The 19,917-nt window shown below is 40.9% G+C and overlaps 1 protein-coding gene across 3 annotated transcripts in view; it reads right to left on the bottom strand.

Annotated features, from left to right (window-relative positions):
• Positions 1-19,917, bottom strand: part of ITPR2 (inositol 1,4,5-trisphosphate receptor type 2) — a 340,554-nt gene that overhangs the window by 60,112 nt on the left and 260,525 nt on the right. For all 3 annotated transcript variants that reach the window (XM_075004401.1, XM_075004407.1, XM_075004412.1), the window contains 4 exons: positions 19,326-19,421; positions 16,806-16,922; positions 4,025-4,132; positions 955-1,147 (listed from right to left, as the gene is read on the bottom strand). In XM_075004401.1, the coding sequence (XP_074860502.1) occupies positions 955-1,147; positions 4,025-4,132; positions 16,806-16,922; positions 19,326-19,421 (514 nt within the window). The remainder of the gene's footprint in view (positions 1-954; positions 1,148-4,024; positions 4,133-16,805; positions 16,923-19,325; positions 19,422-19,917) is intronic.

Raw genomic sequence — 19,917 nt, 5'->3', positions numbered from 1 at the left:
TTCTCGTGAGGAGTATGGGGTCAGTGCCAACCCCTGGTAGGTCACCTTTTCACATACCTACCAGATATGCAAAATCGAACCCTAGAAGATCAAGCCTGAGCAGGTCGATCTTCCGACGTAGTGTAGACATTGCCTAAGTTCCATCTGGGGCTCCCGGGAGAGAGGCCCATGGACCCAGGCAGCTTACTCTGTGTGTTCTAGCCACATCTCTTTGGAAACTAGCACCACCCATTTTCTTGTCTGTGCTGGGGGAGCTGTGCCCTCCAGAGGGGTGGGGGTTGTAAATAGCTTGAGTAGGTATGTCCCTTTGGCCACCAAGGATTTGCAGACTGGGTTCTGCCAGGAATTAATCCAGCTGGATCCATGGGTGCAAAGTGCTATTACTAAGAAAATACAGGAATATACCAGCAATATTAAATAATGACTCAGTGCAATGTGGTCTGGAATAAATTGGCAAAGCTCCACTAAATTCACGGGAGCCATACTGTATCACACGAGCTGAGGATCTGTCCCAAAGGAGTTATTTCCAGTGATCTATATTCAAAAGTGCAAATGTGCAGTGACACACGTTCTTGTAAAACATTAGGGGCCAAAATTCTATCTGGCATAATTGGGTGCAACTCTACTGTCATCAGTGAAGTCACACCCTCCCAGGCCACCACTCAACTCTGGTCTTGAGAGCCCAGGGATGATTTTATTAGCCACTTTTCTATATTATTTCTTTTGTGCATGTGTGCGTACTCATGTCTGTCTGCCTCTCTCTCTCTCTATCTCTTGCAGGGTCACATCTCCAGTGACTTGCAATCTTGATTTCATAAAAAGTTTTCTTGTAATAGCAAAGGGATTGGAAACAAGTAAAAATGAAAATGTCAAATACTTATTTGGTGACTTACAGATTTTAAATACAATTAAACAACCTGAAACTAAATCCTTGAAATGGTAGATTGTACTTACTCCTAATTTTCTTCTGCCACTTCATTTCATTGTATAGATCTTCTGTCTGTTGGAAAAAGTCATTCACTTTGCTCCCTTGTTCATCTCTCTCAGTTGTATTAAATACACGACTTTTGGATTCTCGAGTGAGGAATTCACAGATATTAGGAACTGGGAAGACTATTTGTTCCATAGTTCTATCATGACGGACAATCTGGAAATACAAATGTATGTGTCCTTCAAGTCAGAGACTTTTCAATCATGCTGCAATTCTCTTCTGATTGAGTTTGCTTTTATTTACAAATTGGTTTAGAACTTTTTTAAAAAAATTCAACTACTGCATGACGCTGTATTAAAATACTTGAGTAATTCATAGTAAAATTGTCTTTGCCTTCAAAAACCTGCTTTAAGATGAGGTTATACAGGTGTGCTTCAAATAAAAAATCTAGATTCTAGTATCCTCAGTCTTTGAGAAGGTTCCAAATCTGATCTCTGGAAACTATCACCATATTTATAATAAGCTAAAATAAACCTCCACATCCACACATTCTCAGATGTCAAAGGTCATAGCATTTGGACCAAGAACTTCAATTTATAATTTGAGTTCATCTCTATGAGCCTGTAGATCACCATCTTGTTACTTATACAGTACCACTCCCTATGTGCCTTGGAGATTTGTCTGCTTACTTGACAAAACCAAGATATCGCTACTACTAGTCCTTCAGAACCAACAGAGCTACTTAGGAATGAGCTGGATTCTGTTCTGCCTTACATATCTTCATGAAGAACTGTTCCCTGAATCCGCCTGTGGAGTCTGTATTACCGGTGAAGAAGCAATAGGCAGAAAACACACCTTGGATCTCAGATCCCCAGTTCTTTGTAGAGCTTGCTATTACAGAATCACCCTCTGACTTACAAATTGAACAAATCGTGTACACTGAGATGAGAGACTATACATCTGACACTCCATGATCAGCTCATTTCTGGCAACCTTCTCTCTTATTTCATCAGAAGCCCTGTTAGGCACAGAGTCATTTACATCCTCATTTTTCGCCACTGCTTTTGGGGGGCTTCCTGTTTTGCAAAACTTGTCACTTCCCTCCCTTCTAAAATGATTTGATATTTAAGAGTAAAATAGTTTCACCTCTAGGCTAGCAAAATGCTGTGGGTATGCGTGTACTGGCACACAGTAAACAGAGAATGACTTGGGTGTGCTGACCTTTTCAGGGACTTTTGGATTCTACCTCATCTATATCTCTGAGAACCAGAATCATGTGATGGGGTACTATGACTAGCAACAAGACTAGCTGGGGGATATAAGGTCAGCCTAATTAAAATCAAGAGTGAGAACCAGAGGAACAGTTGTTATAGCTGTTCCACAGTGAGAGACACCTGCAGGAGACAGTGTGGGAAACAATCTGTGGTGATGCTCTCCATAGCAGCTGGATGAAAACACTTGGCTGATGCCTTCTGCCATAAGGGGAAGGGGTCTGAGGAGGAAGAGGCTTTAGGAAATGCCAGTAGCAGGAACTGAGTTCGGTAAGGAACTACTGAGCCCAGCTGAAGCTGACAGAACTTTGAAGAGTTGAAGAAAGACTGGTTTTCATTTAGAATGATGTTGGACTGTGATTTTTTTCAATAAACCAGATCCCAGAAAGGACATGGTTTGACCTTAGGCTCGAGCCACAGTACTGCAGGAGATCAAGCTGCTCATGGTCAATCTTCCAGGCTTTTGTTTTGTGTACGTGTGAAACAGTGCTTTCCGAGATCAAAGTCAACCCCGGAACGCCTCACAAGCAGTGAGGAATAAGGACGATCAATGGAAGAAATGTTCCTGTCGCCCTTCTTCTGTGTTGACAGACATCGAAGTTGACCGCTGATAAGTTGATGTTAGCTACGTAAACGATGAAGCTAAAATTTGTCTATCGGCGGTCAACTTCTTTGTCTAGTGTAGCCATAGCATTATGTGTGAGTCTATGTGCAATTATGGTACTTATGCTTAATCAGCTAGTTTTGCATCAAACCCTCACAGTTTCCAAATGACTGTTCTACGTACCTCATAGGATGTGTCCCCTTAGAGCTGACATCCTTGAATGCTACACCTTCTACGACTGCCAAAATCACTAAGGCTACGTCGACACTAGCTCCTCCACCCTTTAGAAAGGGGGATGCCAATAAGAAACTTCAGGATATGCTACTGAGGTGCTGCAATAAATATGCAGCACCTCATTAGCATAATGGCAGCCAGCGGCACTTTGAAAGTGCCACTTTCAATCACGTGCGGCTAGTCTACCCAGGGTCCTTTTCAAAAGAACCCCGCACACTTTGAAATCCCCTTATTCCTACTTGGTTATAGGAATAAGGGGATTTTGAAGCGTGCGGGGTCCTTTTGAAAAGGACCCTGTGTAGATGGGCAGCATGTGATCAAAAGCGGCACTTTCAAAGTGCAGCCAGTTGCCATTATGCTAATGAGGTGCTGCATATTTATTGCAGCACCTCATTAGCATATCCCAAAGTGTCTCATTAGCATCCCTCTTTCGAAAATGGGTGGGGCGCTAGCATAGATATAGCCTAAATGTATTTTTTGTCCAACAGGTTTGTGTCAATTTCCATTTGGAAAGGACCTGATGAGCCAAACCCACCTCATCCTCTTACACAAAAACTGCTCTGAATCTTCATGCCACTTCAAAAAACTTCTTTGTACTGAAGCCAAAATTCTCATTTGATCCATAAACCTACTTGGCTTGAAAAGTAGGGCTTGTGTGACTGACATGCAACCCAAGATTATTCTTGTTTCTAAGACACTGCTGCTATCCCCAGTCATTATTTCTGTAACAAGCAATGTTCCATATCACACAGAGAAGAGACTATAGAACAATTGTTTGAAATTCACTAAGTCAATGTTAAAGAATATCCAGACCTTCTTTCCCTTCCTCACTAGGATATTATTCATCTTTTTTCCTTTTCAAAATAATCTATCCTATTTAAATAAGTTTTGTTCTTCAGGAAAAAAAATCTAAAGAGAAGCTGTAGCAGGAAGCAAACTGGCCACAGACCACAATAGCTTCCCTTTCAGAGAGCAATATTTTACCTCAATCTGTGCTGTGTGATTGGCATAGTACTTCAAGGCTTCATCTCCGTCATCTGGATCAGACCCGGGCTTCAGCATCTGCTGCAGTGTTTTATTGTGGCGAGCCAACTAAAAAGGAAGACATCTGATATATTTCCTGTTCTCAGATTCACCATTTTACACTACCCCCAGCTTACTTCAAAAGGCCTTTTTCTGTAAAATAATAGCTAAAAATGCCATTAGCTGATAATCATACAAATAAATGAATGGGTTAAAAAGCCAGTTTACATAAGTCTCTAGCTAGGTTTTTTATGACAACTGATTTGGCCAGCAGTCCAGGTCATTTTGGAGAGCTTTTCAGAGACACCAAACAATTAGAACAGCACTGTGCACTTAAGTACAGGTCTAAAAGCTTCATACCTTTGACAGAGATGCTTTTCCCAATTTGATAATTACATTTTAAAAGTCCTCCCATGATTTCAAATGAATAAGTTTTTCTTCAGTATGCTGTTGTGTGATGCTGCGGGTCCTGCTAAATAACTTATGTTTTACTACTTCAGAGGAAGATGCACCTCTGTGTTGGGCAAAATGACACATCTTGTATATGCTCAGTAAAAAAGTTATGAGACTGGGGCTGTGAAGTCAAAGTCAATGAACAGAGGGCATTAATCCATTCTAGCAGTAACACAGGACTGCACAAATACTGCACGGCCTGTCTGAAAGGGATAGCTCATTGCTAAGTTATTTGTATATGTGCAAAACTTATTGCTCCATTTCTTATCTAATAACAGTGCATCGGCATGTAGTATATCCAGTACATAGAGGATGCCAAGAACCCGCAGCCAATTTGAATTTACTCTTAATCTGGGAATAGTAAGAGGGAGAGAGCCATGTTAGTCTATATTCTATGAAAACAAAAAAGGCAATCCAATAGCATTGGACTGCCTTTTTGTTTTAATCTGGGAATGTATTTACAAATTACAAATATTCAATGAAGCATCCAAAAGTAAGAGAACACAAAAAAACCCAAAAAACAGACAAAAATTTGCGACCAGAAAAACCTATTTTCTGTGACATCCTAATTGAATAAAATGCTGTTCTGGCACTACGTTGACGCTTTGGAATTTCTACACTGGATCAGCTCACCAGTCCACCTAGTTCAGTCAAAAGCAGATACATTAGATGAAGATGCAAGAAACTACATAGCAAATGATTATGGAGAAACATGCGAATAGGGAAAATTTCTTCCTCACCCGTCAATCAGGAGGTTGTTTTATGCCATGAAGCAGGACAGTATAGATTCCTTAGGCATTCTTTATCCTAATGCAATTATGGATAGCCTCATTACTCACAATTTCTTCAAGATTTTAAGGGCAGAAGTTTCCATTGTGATAATGTAGACTGATCTGCTGCAGAACACAGACCATAAAATCTCGCCCACTAATTTCTACAGCAAGGCCATGTTTCCTGTTTGAGCTATAGCATATCTTTTAGAAAGCTATTCAGTCCTGATTTAAAGACTTAAAGTTATGGAGAATCCACCATATTTCCAGGTAAGCTTCAAATCTTCTTATGAAAAAGAAGAAGAAGTCATGTGGCACCTTATAGACTAACTTAACCTTCTTATGTTTAAAGTTATCTTGTGGAAATGAGTCCCATGGGCTATCTAACCATTTTTTTTTTTAGTCCTTTAATCCTTTGCCTTTCAGGTTCATGTTCCCTCGTTCCCTTCTTAGGAGAGGGAACACAGAATTCCCTTCTTTGTGCATTTTATCATGCTGCATATCAGTACTTTATCTTCTTTTATTAGTCTCCTTTTCAAATAAAAGGAAAAAATCTCTCCTCATATATAAGTGTTTCTGATTAATATTTTTTTTTCATCTCCAATGGACCTCTATTTTGGCTCTACCTTTTCTCTGAGACAAAATGAATATAACTGAAGAGAAAACTGCTTTGGGAGATGAATTAACAAGAAGAGAGGCAAATATAAACCAATTTTCTTCTTGCCACGATACCAAAGAATTTTGTCTCTGTCTCTCTCTCTCAATTACTATTTCCTTCTGCTGTTGAACATGAAGAATTTCTTCTATGTAATAGAAAAAAATTGGAAATTGGTTTATAGTTTCTCGTGCTGGGAAGTCTATGTCTTAAAAATGATGTTGCTTTATGGCAAGATATTACGACTAAGTAATAAATTCACAAGACCATTAACATAATGAAAAGCTTCATTTTAAAATATATTAGAACTTGCACACCCACAATATAGGGCATATCTCATGCCAACTACATTTACAGTTCGGATAGGAGAGGCAGACCCCACGGAGAATGGAGAGATGATATAGTAGATTGGTGAGGTGCTAGTCTACAGAAACTAAGCCACTCTGCACTGGACAGGGAAAGATGCAAAGAAATAGCGAGGAAGGCATCAGATACGAACAGGCTCTGAGCCCACAGTTGATGATGATGATGATGATGACCCTGTCCTAAATCATTAGCCCTTTGGATTTGCTGGAGTACATCCTCTCTCATAGGCATATTGGACCTAATGCAGCATTCAGTGAAATTAATTAAAAACAAACAGGTTCTAAAGGAGGTTTGGTGAAGAGGGAGAGGTCACAGAAATAAATAGAAACCTCAGGTTGATGTAGAGGGTGAACATGAGTTTCAATCTATATTACTGTTCATTTACACCGCTGTGGCAGTTTAAAAGGTGCAAATATGAATGTAAATATAACTTATGCCAACTTTCAAGCCCCTTTCCGCTATCAGAATGGTATAAAACTAACCTTGGTGTTAATGAAAGTCAGGCCTGTTTTCTTACAAAACTAAATGGATAAAAATGTCTAGTATCTTTGAGAGAGTCAATCCCCTGTAAATATGTTGAATAAAAATTTGAAGATTTTGTCTGTTTGAATTTCTGGGGAAGTGTGCCTTAAACTCTGGCATGAGTTGTGAAGAAACTTAAATATGAAATTATGGTATTACAGGTGCGACCTCCCTGGTCTGCACCCTTGGGACCTGAAAGAGTCCGGACCAGTGATTTTGCCGGACCAGGGGTGGTCAATTACCTGTCCTTCTGCTGGCCTAAGTCCCTGCTCCTGGGCTCCCCGCCTGCACCTTCCCAACCCCCTTCCCCCCCTGCAGGCTCCCCAGTCACCAGCCCCAGGCCACAGCTTCCCCAGGCCACAGCTTCCTGCCCGGTCCCAGCCACGGCTTCCTGGGGCCACGGCTTCTCACTGTGATGAGCCATTGTGAGCCACTTCCTGGCCAGGGGCTTTCTGTGCAGCCCTGGCTGCCTGCTTCCTCTGGCCACGGCTTCCTGCCCAGCTCTGGCGATGAGCTGCTGCTCCCCCTCATTTGAGCGGCCAGCTTACCAGTCCAGGCCCTGTTCCCTGCTGCTGCTCCTAGCCTAGGACTCCTGGCTGCTGCTGCCCACCTGTTGCTACTAGAACAGCTGCTGGTCTGGCTGGCCGCTTGTTCTCCCAGCCCCAAGACTCTCAGGTCCTGCAAGATCCAGGGTCCTGCTGGACCTCAGATGTTGCCGGATGACAGAATGCCAGATTTGGGAGTTTTAACCAGTACTAACCATGGCGTGTGAACTATCACGTAAATCAGCATCTGTACCAGATGACTGGAAGACAGTTAATGTAATGTCAATTTTTAAAAAAGGCTCTAGAGGTGACCCTGGTGATTACAGGCCAATATGCCTAATTTCGGTATTAGGCTAAACTGATTGATTTACTAGAGTAAATATCAACTCATCAGACACATAGGTGAATATGATCTGTTGGTAAAGAGTCAACACAGCTTTTGCAAAGGAAAATCATTTCTCATCAGGCTGTCAGAATGCTTTGAGGGGGTCAACAAATATGTGGACAAGGATGATACAGTAGCTGTAGCATACTTGGACTTTCTAAAAGCTTTTGACAAGGTTCCCTCACTAAAATCTCTTAAGCGAAGTAAGTAATCATGGAATCACTGGAAATAGCCAGGGAAGGTCATCTCATAGATCAGTAACTGGTTAAAAGTCAGGAAACAAAGGGTAGGAATAAGTGGTTAGTTTTCACAGAGAAAAGTAAATATTGGCATACCACAAGGATCTGTACAGATAACTAGTGCAGTTCAACACATTCATAAATGACATGGAAATGAAGAAGCGACAAAGTTTGCAGACAATACACACTTACGTAAGACCGCTAAGTGTAAAGCTGACTGTGAAGACATACAAGGGAATCTTGATAAACTGGCTGACCGGGTAACAAAATGGCAGATGAAATTCAATGTTGATAAATGCAAAGTAATGGATATTGGAAAATATCATCTCCAAAACTTTACAGACAACAAGATGGGGTCTACATTAGCTCTCACTGCCCGAGAAAGAGGCTCTGGAGACATTGTTGGACGTGCTGTTAAAATATCTAGTCAATATTCAGAAGCAGTCGAAAAAGCCAACAGTGTGAGAAACCATTAGGAAATGGGTTAGTAATTAGAAAACGTCACACCACTATGCAAATATGTGGTATGCCCACATCTTGCATACTGTGTGCAATTCTGGGTGCTCCATCTCAAAAAGTTCCTTAGAATTGGAAAAGGCAGATAGAAGGGTAACAGAGCTTGAAACAGCTTTCATATGAGGAGGTATTAAAAAGACTGGGACTGTTCAGAAAAAAAGACAATGAAGGGGGATATGACAGAGACGTATGAAGTCATGAATGGAGTGCAGAGTGAGTAAGAAAGTGTTATTTACCTCTTCACATTACACAAGAACCAGGGGTCAGCAAATTAAATCAATAGGCAGCAGATTTAAAACAAAGTACACCTGCACAGAAGACACAGTGAACTTGTGGAACTCATTCTCAGGGGAAGCTCTGTTGACCAAAAGCATAACTGGGTTCAAAAGAAGAATTAGGCAAGTTCATGGAGAATAGGTGAGTCATTGGCTATTAGCCATGATGGTCAGGAATGCTACCCCATGCTCTGGGTGCTCCTAAACCTCTGACTGCTAGAAGCTGGGACTGGATGACAGGGGGTGGATCACAAATGCATTGCCCTGTTCTGTTCATTCCTTCTGAAGCTTCTGGCACCAGACACCATTGGAAGACAGAATACTGGGTTAGACGGGCCATTGGCCTGAGGCAGTATGTCCTTCTGATTATCTTAAGCCAAAATAAACCAACGTCTTCTGTGTCTTGAAATGTTTACTATTGAGGATGTACAATGTTTAGATCACTCACTGTTAATATAGCTGTTCTATACCCTTAATCATTTTGCCCTTCTCCATATCTTTTCCCATTCTAATGTCCCTTCTTGAGATGGGGCATCCAGAATGCATGCAAGATGTTGGCAGAGCCTTCCCATAATTTTAAATAATGTTGCTGGATTTTTGCCTCATCCTCCACAAACAAAACCCAAAGGAAAAGAGAATAGTTGTTTTCAGGGATTGCTAAAGGGGAGAGCACAGACAACATGCAATGTGATCATATTCCCTTCCAAATCCCACCTTTCTACTGCAGTCATCTGGACAACATTTGTACCAGCCACCTACAAATCAGCATCATGTGCAAAGAAAGTGGTGGAAATGTAATTTTCATCCTAGACATCTAGTCCCATTCATCTGACGTGGGCTACTGATGTTAGCCAGCCACTAAATGAAGATCAGCAGATATAAAGATACTGGAAAGCAACTGATACCCATTCTTGGCAGCTACAGCAAAGTAATGACCCTGGCATAGGTCAGTCTCATCCCAGCAGGTGATCCAGAGGAAAGAAACCCCTAATGTCACTAGCCATACACCAGGAGGGAAAATGGGCCCCAAGTTTCTACACCCATGAGAGCAAAAGCCACCATGGCTGAGTGTCTGTTTTTACCCTCAACCGCTACCTGTGTCCTAAGTAATTTTCCTTCTTATTCTTGATGCAAAGAAATCATAAAACAGCTGTTAAAACAGTTTGCCAGCTGGAAATCTCCTGGTCCTCACATTGCCTACTAAATGGCATTAGCCCAATTTTAAACAAGTCCTTTGCAGAACCCCTCTAACGCACAAATCCCAGCTCAGACTCTGGTTTAAGACTTCATCTATGGTTGTATGGTTACAATTCAATACCATTTATATTTCTATTAATCAGGGTGCCTCTACTGCAATATACACGTCAGTGGTATATTACTTGTATTTCTGCGCAGACAGCATTATTCACTGTCACTTATGGTGACTTAAAGTGAAGTCTACTTCGAAAAGTGACTACATAAATGGCACTGTGGGATTCCACATTTATTATCTCCCAAAGACTTCTAGACTAGATTGGCTCAGTTCACCAGCAGAGTGATTTTTCTCACCGTCACTCTCACCTCTGCAAACACAGCCTGAAAGAAGAGAGAAGTTGTTTCTGGTTCATATATCACCAACAGTAACGATGATTCTCCTGGACAAAATTCTGCTTTACAATAGAGTGTTGCTAGCAGTATGGTTTCAGTGGAAAGTACCAATATAACTGATAGCACAACGTGAAGGCAATGGGACAGATTCTCAGCTGGTACAAATCAATGCAGTGTAGTTGACTACAGTGGAGCTATTCCAATTTACAGTAGCTGAGGATCTGGCCTCATAAAAGAGCTTGGCTAAAACTGCTATTGGTGAAATGGACTTTAGAAGACAACCTAGCCCCCTCTCCCACAAAACTAGTAACTATATAGTTTTGTCACGTGAATGGACAGGACTGTGGATACACAGAGTGACCAGCAAGTCTCTTGAAGGAGAGGTTGGTTCTAACACAGTCACTTTTGAGAGAGGAGCTACACATTAATACCACCACCATTCCCTCTAGTGTACCTTTTGGGCTTCTAATCTCTGGTAAACTGTACCTCCCAGATACAGAGCTCTTCAAACCCACAGATCCTAAGAGCATAGGATAACTGAAGTGAGAGACAGAAAAACCCCTGCCCAGTTAAGCATGTCTACCTCCACTTTAATGCAATATGCCGTCCCCAGAGGATGCACGCATTATCAACTGATACGTTTGACTTTATTGCATTTTGAGGGAAATGAATATAAGCACCACCCAACTGGACCCAAGCCTACAGTGGGAGCTTCTAAGCATGGCCACTTCTGGTGGGACTCCTCTGTGTACTGGGGCCCATGACATTCAATTTAATGGTGAAACTGCATGGGTAAATGATGGGGTAATAGCTGGAAGCCAATGTCAACAAGATAGGACAATAAAAAGTTGCAGAACAAGTCCCTAAGGACTCTACCTGCCAGTGAAGAACAGCCTAAGACATTTGTTTAAGCTTTCAGGGCCTCATTAGTGTCAAGGCCGCGGTGCAGCCTCCATACTGTATCTATAAACTGGAGCTGGTTGAAGGTAGAGATATATAGCATCCTAATGAGCTGCAGGGAGGGTGATGTGCATCCTGGGTTTCTGTTTCAATCCTGGCAAACTGAGTGCAAAAGCCTTGCAACAGCTTCTGATTCTGCTGGCACTTAATTAGCCAGTGTCATTTGGATGCCACAGACTGTCTCATCAGGATGATAACTACAAAACAACGGGAAGAAAATAAAAGTTTCCCCAGAAGTTTCAAGTCTGGCAGCCAAGAATATGAGTCCCCTGACCATCACAGTTCCTAGGGCAGGTCCCCATTAGCTCCTTCTTTACCAATCTCATCAGCTAATGCTTTTCTGCTAGGAAAGAAAACTGCAAGCGTCAGCAAATGCCCACTAATAGTATAGCTCAGAAGCCTTAAATTCCACTTGAAGGAAGAGACATGGACTTTGGTATAGGGCTTTATCTAAAGCACTCAGAGTTACTTCATCCCACAGGGCTGGTGGGATTCTAAGATATTATTTCTATTAATCATTGTCTAAATCACCACGAGAGCCCTGCTCTCCGAGGTGCAGTACAAATAGGCAATGAAAGACAATCCTTACTCCGAAGAGCTTATAACCTAAAAACAGACAAAGCAGATAGAAGGTGGGAGGAGAAACAGATCCAGTGAGATCACAAAAATGTCAAGACCACATCCAGGCCCTTAAGCCAGATCTTCACATTCCCAGATCAGTGCCAGCCTCCCCTGAACCATGCTCCTAAAATGTTAGCCATGCTCCTGAAAGTATGTACAATGCTCTTTTTTACCTCCAGACATCTGTTTGGGAGGAGATGTGCCCATCAAAGTCTTGAGAAGCCTCAGACTGCTCCTCAAAATGTAGAAATAATTGGCTGTATAAAAATCAGTGCTACCTATAGATTAAAAGAGTCAGACCGTCACCTAGTGCAAATCAGGGTAGCTTCACTTACACCAGGTGCAGATCAGCTCCTCTGAACAATTTGTTTCCTCCTCTCCACTGATAACTAGCACCAGACGGGAATATGTATGATTTCCCCATTAACTCAAATTGCTAAGGTATATTTAGTTTTCCCTTTACTTATTTTAAGTACTTATCAATGAAAGGGAACTTCCAACTGTGCCAGGCTATCAAGGAGATTGTTTGGTTCAAGCTGATGTTTGTTTATGCAACATACCTGCATTGATATCAAGCAGTGTTAATTTCTTCTAACCACACAGGGTGGGAGGAAATCATTCTGTCATCAGGTCCCTGTGCCATCAGGGGATTATTGCATTTACGTAAGTAGTTCTAGCTTCACCTCTGTATTTAACTAAACTTTTAATTTAACCTTATACAAATCTTCTGTTTCTAGGAAGTTATAATCTGCTCAAAAAAGGCATTGTGGCACTCCATAATTATTCTCTCTGGTCCCAATCCAGTAAAGCACTTACACATGGGCTTAATATTAAGCATTTGCTTAAGTACTTTGCTGGATCAGGAGATTCAGGGCATGATCTTGAAAAGGATGACACCTTACACATCAGTATTTCTTAACCTGTTGGGTCAAAACCCAATGGCTGTCATGAAAGGCAATGAGGGAAAGGGAGTCACAAAGCACTGAAAATTTTATTACCATCTAAACAAGGGGTACGCAAAGTTGAGGGGTGGGACCCCTCAGGGGAGCTTGCGGTTTCATAAGGGGGGCACAGCATGATTGGCTGATGGGTCTCAGGCTCATCTATTTATGACATTTTTGTTGCCCCTATTGAACCAACTCTCTAGTTTGATATTCCAACTTAGAAAGGCCAATGTACTGTGGTGCTGTGTCAGAAACCTTTGTAAAGTCTAAATTTACATCACATCACAGATACATAGTGCCATGGAAATTCTCCTTGCTGAGAGCTTTTCTAACCTCACAAAAGAGAAAGTCAACTTGATTAGCATGATCTACATTTTAAATTATTATGATAAACACCATCCCTTTGTTTGAGATGTGAAAAGAGGAGGAATTGAAACAAACAACAATCATCAAGAAATCACCAGGTCTGGGTGATATTCATCCAAGAGCATTGGGAGAACCTGAAAAAAGAGTAACTGAGGAAAAAACCCAACGTTTGGCTCTGAGCAAGGAACTTGAACACAACAGGGACAGATGGAATGTTTGGCCACAGTAGGTTCTTGTGAAATGAATCACGCATGCTGTCAATCGGGTAATTTTTTTTTTTCAGCATGCAATTATCAAGCACCTATTTACATCATTACTCTGTACCAGCTCCCACCCCAGTGTTGTATGTGGCGTGCCAATTAAGCTGGTTTGCCCAGGAAAGGCTCAATTCTGTTTTCTCCAATTTGAGTTCTTTACTCTGATTACAATGCACTAGATGGGAAGAATGGTAAGCAACAGTGTCAGTAAAGGAATCAAATCAGTGGAAGAGAACCATCATGAACAACAGTCCCACATGGTCTACCAAGGTGGGCAGGGAGGATAGACGTGAGATATGAGGGCAGGGTCTGAAGAAGATGACATGCTGATCAACATGATGGTGCACAATTAACAGTAAGGGGCCTTCTTTATCTTAAGCTGCAGTGTGAGGCCACTATGCAGTCCTCAACTTCTCTTGTGATTTGTTTCTATCTTTCTGGCACAGCAGGTCAGACACTTACAAGAAAGCCTTTTGCTGCTGGTAAAAACCAACCACAGGAAGAGCAGGGAGGGATGTCGTGGTGGCAAAATGCAGAACCCATGATAGCCCTTACAAGAGCAACAACAAAAACTGAAAGTCTGAGTCCTCCAAAATAAACTGTCTGTGGCAACAGAAAGAGGAACTCCAAGCTAGAATCTGCTGCGCGAGGGTGGTACGAAAGCTATAACCGGAGTAGGCGGCTGCACGAAAGCAGCTGAAAGGCTGTACAGTTGTGTTTTTTTTTTTGTTTTTTTTTTACTGTTTTCGCAAATGATGAAACTGCAAGGAGCAGAGCAAAGAAATATGATGAAAACTTAGGTCAGTTACACAGAGTGGAGGGCACAGCCACCATTAAGCTGTTTATACATAAGATAGCATTGGAGGGTGTTTAGAGAACAGAGCCAGGATAGGAACTAGGCAACAATGATCTTACTCATAAGGGACAAAAGTTCATTTCCTGCCCAGCCCAGACTGATCGAAAGATGACACGTGGAAACAGTTTGGTGGTCAAAGATTTGCTGTTGTGTGCCAAAAATCATAACTTTTCATTAATGGGGTGGGGGAAGGGCCTAAATACCATGGTTCAGTTGTCTAGTGCAATGTTTTTCAAGTTTTTTTAATAAAGTACCCCTTTAAAAATTATAAGTACCCCCAGACTTCTCTTGTGTACCCCTAAGGGTATGTGTACCACCAGTGGAGAAACATGGTCCTATGGTAATCTGAGATCTTGAAACAAGTGTCATTCAAGCTTTCCAGATTACTGAACCCTTTGCTAGAGTCAGATTTGTTTTGCTTTCCACCAACTTACACCTCACTTAAAAAGACATGCAAAAGTATCACAGGAGACTGCCACTGAAAACTTCCAGACTTTCTACCATCTTATTATCCAACAAAGAAATTAGAACAGAAATATTCCATTTCAGTGTAAGGCACATGAAGCAGCAGAAAGCAGTCATTGTCTAAATGAACTTTCAGATGGCACTGACTTTGCTAGTGTTTTTATGTTGCCTGTTGTAAAACTAGACAAAATTTCTAGAGGAGTTGATGTACCCCCTGGAAGACCTCAGTGTACCACCAAGGGTACACATATCCCTGGTTGAGAAACAGTGGTCAAGTGCTCTTTAAAGTCATTATATGGTGTTCTAAACAACCGTACACATAATAATAAATAGACATGTTTACTGGGATATCCAATGCAGTCAGATTTATAGAATCTGTACATTAAAGCCAATTTCCTTGCTTTCTTCTTCAGGGCATGAAGGGGCTCAGGAAATTGTTGCCATGACCTAGGGTATGACCAAAGTGCCCCATCAAGGATAAGACACAGGAAACTAGTGTTGGTTTCATAGTAGTGACTGTCTATCTGCAGCAGAACACCAGTATCCCAGCATTTTTTTCTTTTGTAGCTTTAGATCTATATTCTACTCTCAAGAGCAGATTCCTCATTGTGCTGAGCCTTGTACAGTCATTGACACCAGGCACAGCAAGCACAAAATGGATGTAAAATGTTCTCATTGGTGCAAATTGGTACAAGGTGCAAGGTCCACAGAATTCCCATTGCCTGTGATAGGACACCACATGTGATGCAAGAAGAACATGGCTTTCCATAACACAATAGGAATGAGAGCCCTTCATTGGACATATTGAAGACACAATAATATATATATAATTTATATTTCTCAGCATATTAGTGTAATTATAACATATCCTCTTTTCTTTTTCTGCTCAATATCACTCACATATCAAGGAATATGTTTAACTTTGTATTTCCTGACAATTTAGGTACAATATTTTCATAACTACACTTTTATCAAAAGTAATTAACAACAAAAGCAAAGGTCCTAAACATGTTGAATAGTAACAGAGAGGAAGCCGTGCTAGTCTCTACACTATCAAAACAAAAAGCAGACAAGTAGCACTCTAAAGACTAGCAACATAGTTTATTAGGTGAGCTTTCGTGGAACAGACCCACTTCTTCACACCATAGCCAGTTCTGGTCTGGCTATGGTCTGAAGAAGTGGGTCTGTCCCAGGAAAGCTCACCTAATAAACTATGTTGCTAGTCTTTAAAGTGCTACTTGACTGCTTTTTGTCCTAAAAATGGAATAGCAAGTACTATCTGCCTACACAATTACTAAAACCACAGCCTTTTTTCATGAAACACAAAAGCTCACTCTGTCTCAGTTGTGGCATGGAAACACGGTACCTTATTTTATCACCTAATGCCTGTATGTTACAGTGCATAAAGCACTGTAGAAGAAACCAGTACTACAATAGCATAATCCAATAGCAACAAAATACTCATACTGCTGTGCTTTTAATATTGCCTGAATAAATTAACAGATTTAACATAAAATTAGTATTTCTATTAAAATTCATTTCAGATAAGAATATAAGACATGAATTAAAATATAACTGATGGTAAACTAATTCAATCCATGCTTTAAGATAAGTTATTTTTATTCACTAGTCTGAACCAAAGACTCCTGGACTAGGAACCAACAAAAGAGGACAGAATAGAGCAGGTAATGTACATTCATTCAGTTTATGTTATTTACATTTCAATAGCACCCACATGGCATAGACATTAACTCTATACACAACAAAGCTACATGCTTTGATCCTTGCCCCAAGACGCTCTAGAGAAAATGATATCCTATGTAAGCTCTATCCTGCAGATGTTAGAGAGACATAACTTTAATTTTTGATGCACGTAGATCTAGGGTAGCATGTAATGATATCTTGCAGCCTTTAAGGCTTTTCTTTTATAGATGCAGACCCACAAGAACAAAACACATACCTGATGTGCCAGGATATATATATTGTGGCCAACGTCTTTTGGTGAAATATTATCTCCATTCTCCTCCTCCTCCTCACATTCTAAAGCCTGATTATATGCATTCTTCATTACATCCACCTTTAAAACAAATACAACCAAAGGGAGGTCAGATAGTTTAATTCTAGGGAAAATGCGGATAGTGTTCAGATTCACACACTGTGCTCAGATCTAAGTTGGATAGGTGCCACAATGTCATACAAAGAGGACTATGTACTCTGAAAAGCACATTCGGAATGAACAGAAGCCTGAGAAGGTGTTTGGTTTATTCTGATCTCACCCAGTTGCATTTTGCCTTGCTGTTCTATGCTCTGCCACATTAAGACAACCTGCCAAGTTTGCAGTAAAAATCTAGTCTGGTGCTTACCTTTGTATTTCAGGTGAAATTAATCCAGATGTGGAGGGTTTTATTTACCACTGTGGACAGATGGCCCATGGCTAGAGCCCTACTCTGGGGTATAGGAGACCTATGTTCAGGTGCCTGCTGTGCCACAAATTCCTGTGTAACCTTGGATAAAGCCCAACTCCTCAAAGATGTTAATATGCCTATCCACCATTGATTTCAACAGTAGTCAGGTGCCTACATACCTTTTAGGGTTTGGGATTTAATCACACTCTTTATGCCTTGGTTCCCCACCTACAAGATGAAAGTATCAAAACTTCCCTACCTTGCAGAGGTGTTGCTGGGACAAATACACTGAAGGTTGTGAAGTGCCCATCTACTATAGTGATGGGGGCCCAATACGTACTTTAGATAGACAGATAATGAAACCTGCTGTGGCAGTACAGGAGTTGGGCAGGTTACTCCCCCCACCCCCACCGTACAGTATTTCAGCATTAATGACAAACAAGATGATGTGAAGGAGTCACACGGAATGGAGCAGCGTAGAGTGACTGGATCCATGCTCACACAGAGCACAAAGGGTTAGTGAGTAGCATTCCTGTAGGCCGTAACAGCAGCCTTGAAGGGGTTGTGTTAAGAGTCTCATGGCCTAACTGCATGTTGGGAAGGAAGTCTGTACCACTCCACCCCTGTTTTCTTAAGCTTTGTACAGGGAGGGCTGCATTTTAACCTTCTGAACGTCCTACATACTGACAGGGTGAAATCCTGGCCCCACTAATGTCAAAAGTAAAACTCTCGTCAACTTAAGGTGTGCTAGGAATACCTGCAGTATTTTTTTCTAATGGTCACCAGGGAAACAGTTATAAAAAAATGGTTGTCCAGGGCAGAGTACAAGAAAAATTAAGGACTCAGCAATTAAGATTAAAATCTAACAATGAACTTTGTGGAAGAGCTTGTGAAATTCACCATTTCTATTTTTAAAATCCAAGGTAATCATATCATGCACTTCAAGGGATAAGCTAATGGCTTTGATGGGTCAGGAAGGAATTTTTCTTGCCATGTGCAACATTGCAAAAGTACATGGTTTATTTCATCTTACCTTGAAAGTGCCAGGGCCAGAGACATAATAACCATACTAGATGGATCACTGATCTAATGTAGCCTAGCGAATCTTTTGAAAAAAACCAAAACCCACACTAATTTCTAATACATTTTTGAGGCTCAGAATCGTGACATTTTTCATTAGCAAGTCTTCTGCCTCAGTGACAAATCAACACAAAACCTGGGCCTTGAGAAAGAGAGCTTTTTAAACACGTGTAAAGAAAGGTTGCTGAGGCTGTGGGCAATGTCTAAAGATCAAAGATGCTGCAGGTAGTACCTTACTGCTGGGCCTTGTAATGCTGGACACTTGCAACCTATTCCCATCTGGAAGCATGCAGCACCATCCATGATGGGCTATTGGGAGGGTCAGGGATCTTAAGGCCTCCCAAAGGTTACAGAAAAACAAATCTCTTTGTATCTCACATACGCCTCAATCCTGTAAAGATCCTTGGGCGTGGGGGAAGCCTGACATTCAAAATGTTCTGCACAGGCATGTGGCCTGTCTACACAGATATTACTGTAGGATGTGGTCATGGTTCTTCCGGTCACCAAGTTGCCCATTTCAGATGGAACCAGACACTCCCTCAGCTTTTCCACCGTAACAGAAATTCATGAGGGACAAATACAAATATTATCACTATTCAAAGATACAGTAAAAAATGTTTTTGCCTTTTTTGGTTGGCCTGAGAGGCATATTCTCTCTTCTCAGTGCAGCAATACAAACAGCATAAGCTTAATTTCCTAGCTACTGACAAAATGCACTTGAAGATGGTTTACCAGAATACAATAATTTACTTATGAAACAATGACAGAAAAGTGCTTGGACCAGATAAAAATAATGACATTGTAAAGAATAAAATCATGCATTCTTCGTCCTTTTCAAATATCTTTGCAGAATTAGTACTATCTTGATACGCTATTTCCCCACATGCAGCCATTGCTATTCAGTTTAGATGCAGATCCTTTACAAAACATTGTAAGGGTTTTTCGGGAGGCAGGGTTTAGCCATAAAATGTATGAACACTCAGAAGTTTTCTTACCAGTTCCCTTGGTCTCATATTAAAAAGGATTCTTTCTGCATTCTCACTGTCATGCCGGCTTTCCATAATAGCCAACAAAAGCTTGGAGGCATTGTTCTAGAGATACAAAACCAAGTTAATGCAAATGTAAAATCTATTTCCAGGATTAATGACCCTTGCATTTGTTTTAATTGAGATGACTAGGATCACAGTTTTTTTTTAGTGGATACGATACTGAACTGCTTGTAGCTTTTATGTACTGACCCATTGAACGGTTGCCCTCTGACTTAGAACTCAATGCACTGTAAAGCTAACTAACTACATATAATATATTTTAAGAGGTATTTTAAAATATTGAAAAAATATCTGACTTTCAAATACAAAGCTTTATTCTGCACAGTGCATAATAAAGGAGATCCCATTTTCTGTCCTTATTGCCCACATCTCAGTTTTTGTCATTTTGTTGAAACAATGGAGAGCAGAGGTAATTACAAAGTGTACTATACAGAAGTTTTTGCCTATGATGCACATTTATTTCTCTCTGTTTTTAAACCATAATTAGTTATTACCCAAAAGGCTATACAATCAACTGATTTAGTAATCTCCACATTTG

The sequence above is a fragment of the Carettochelys insculpta genome, chromosome 1 (genome assembly GCF_033958435.1).
Source record: "Carettochelys insculpta isolate YL-2023 chromosome 1, ASM3395843v1, whole genome shotgun sequence".
Lineage (NCBI taxonomy): Eukaryota > Metazoa > Chordata > Testudines > Carettochelyidae > Carettochelys > Carettochelys insculpta.
The sequence above is the reverse complement of the archived record's forward strand: the minus strand, read 5'-3'. Positions and strand labels throughout refer to the sequence as shown.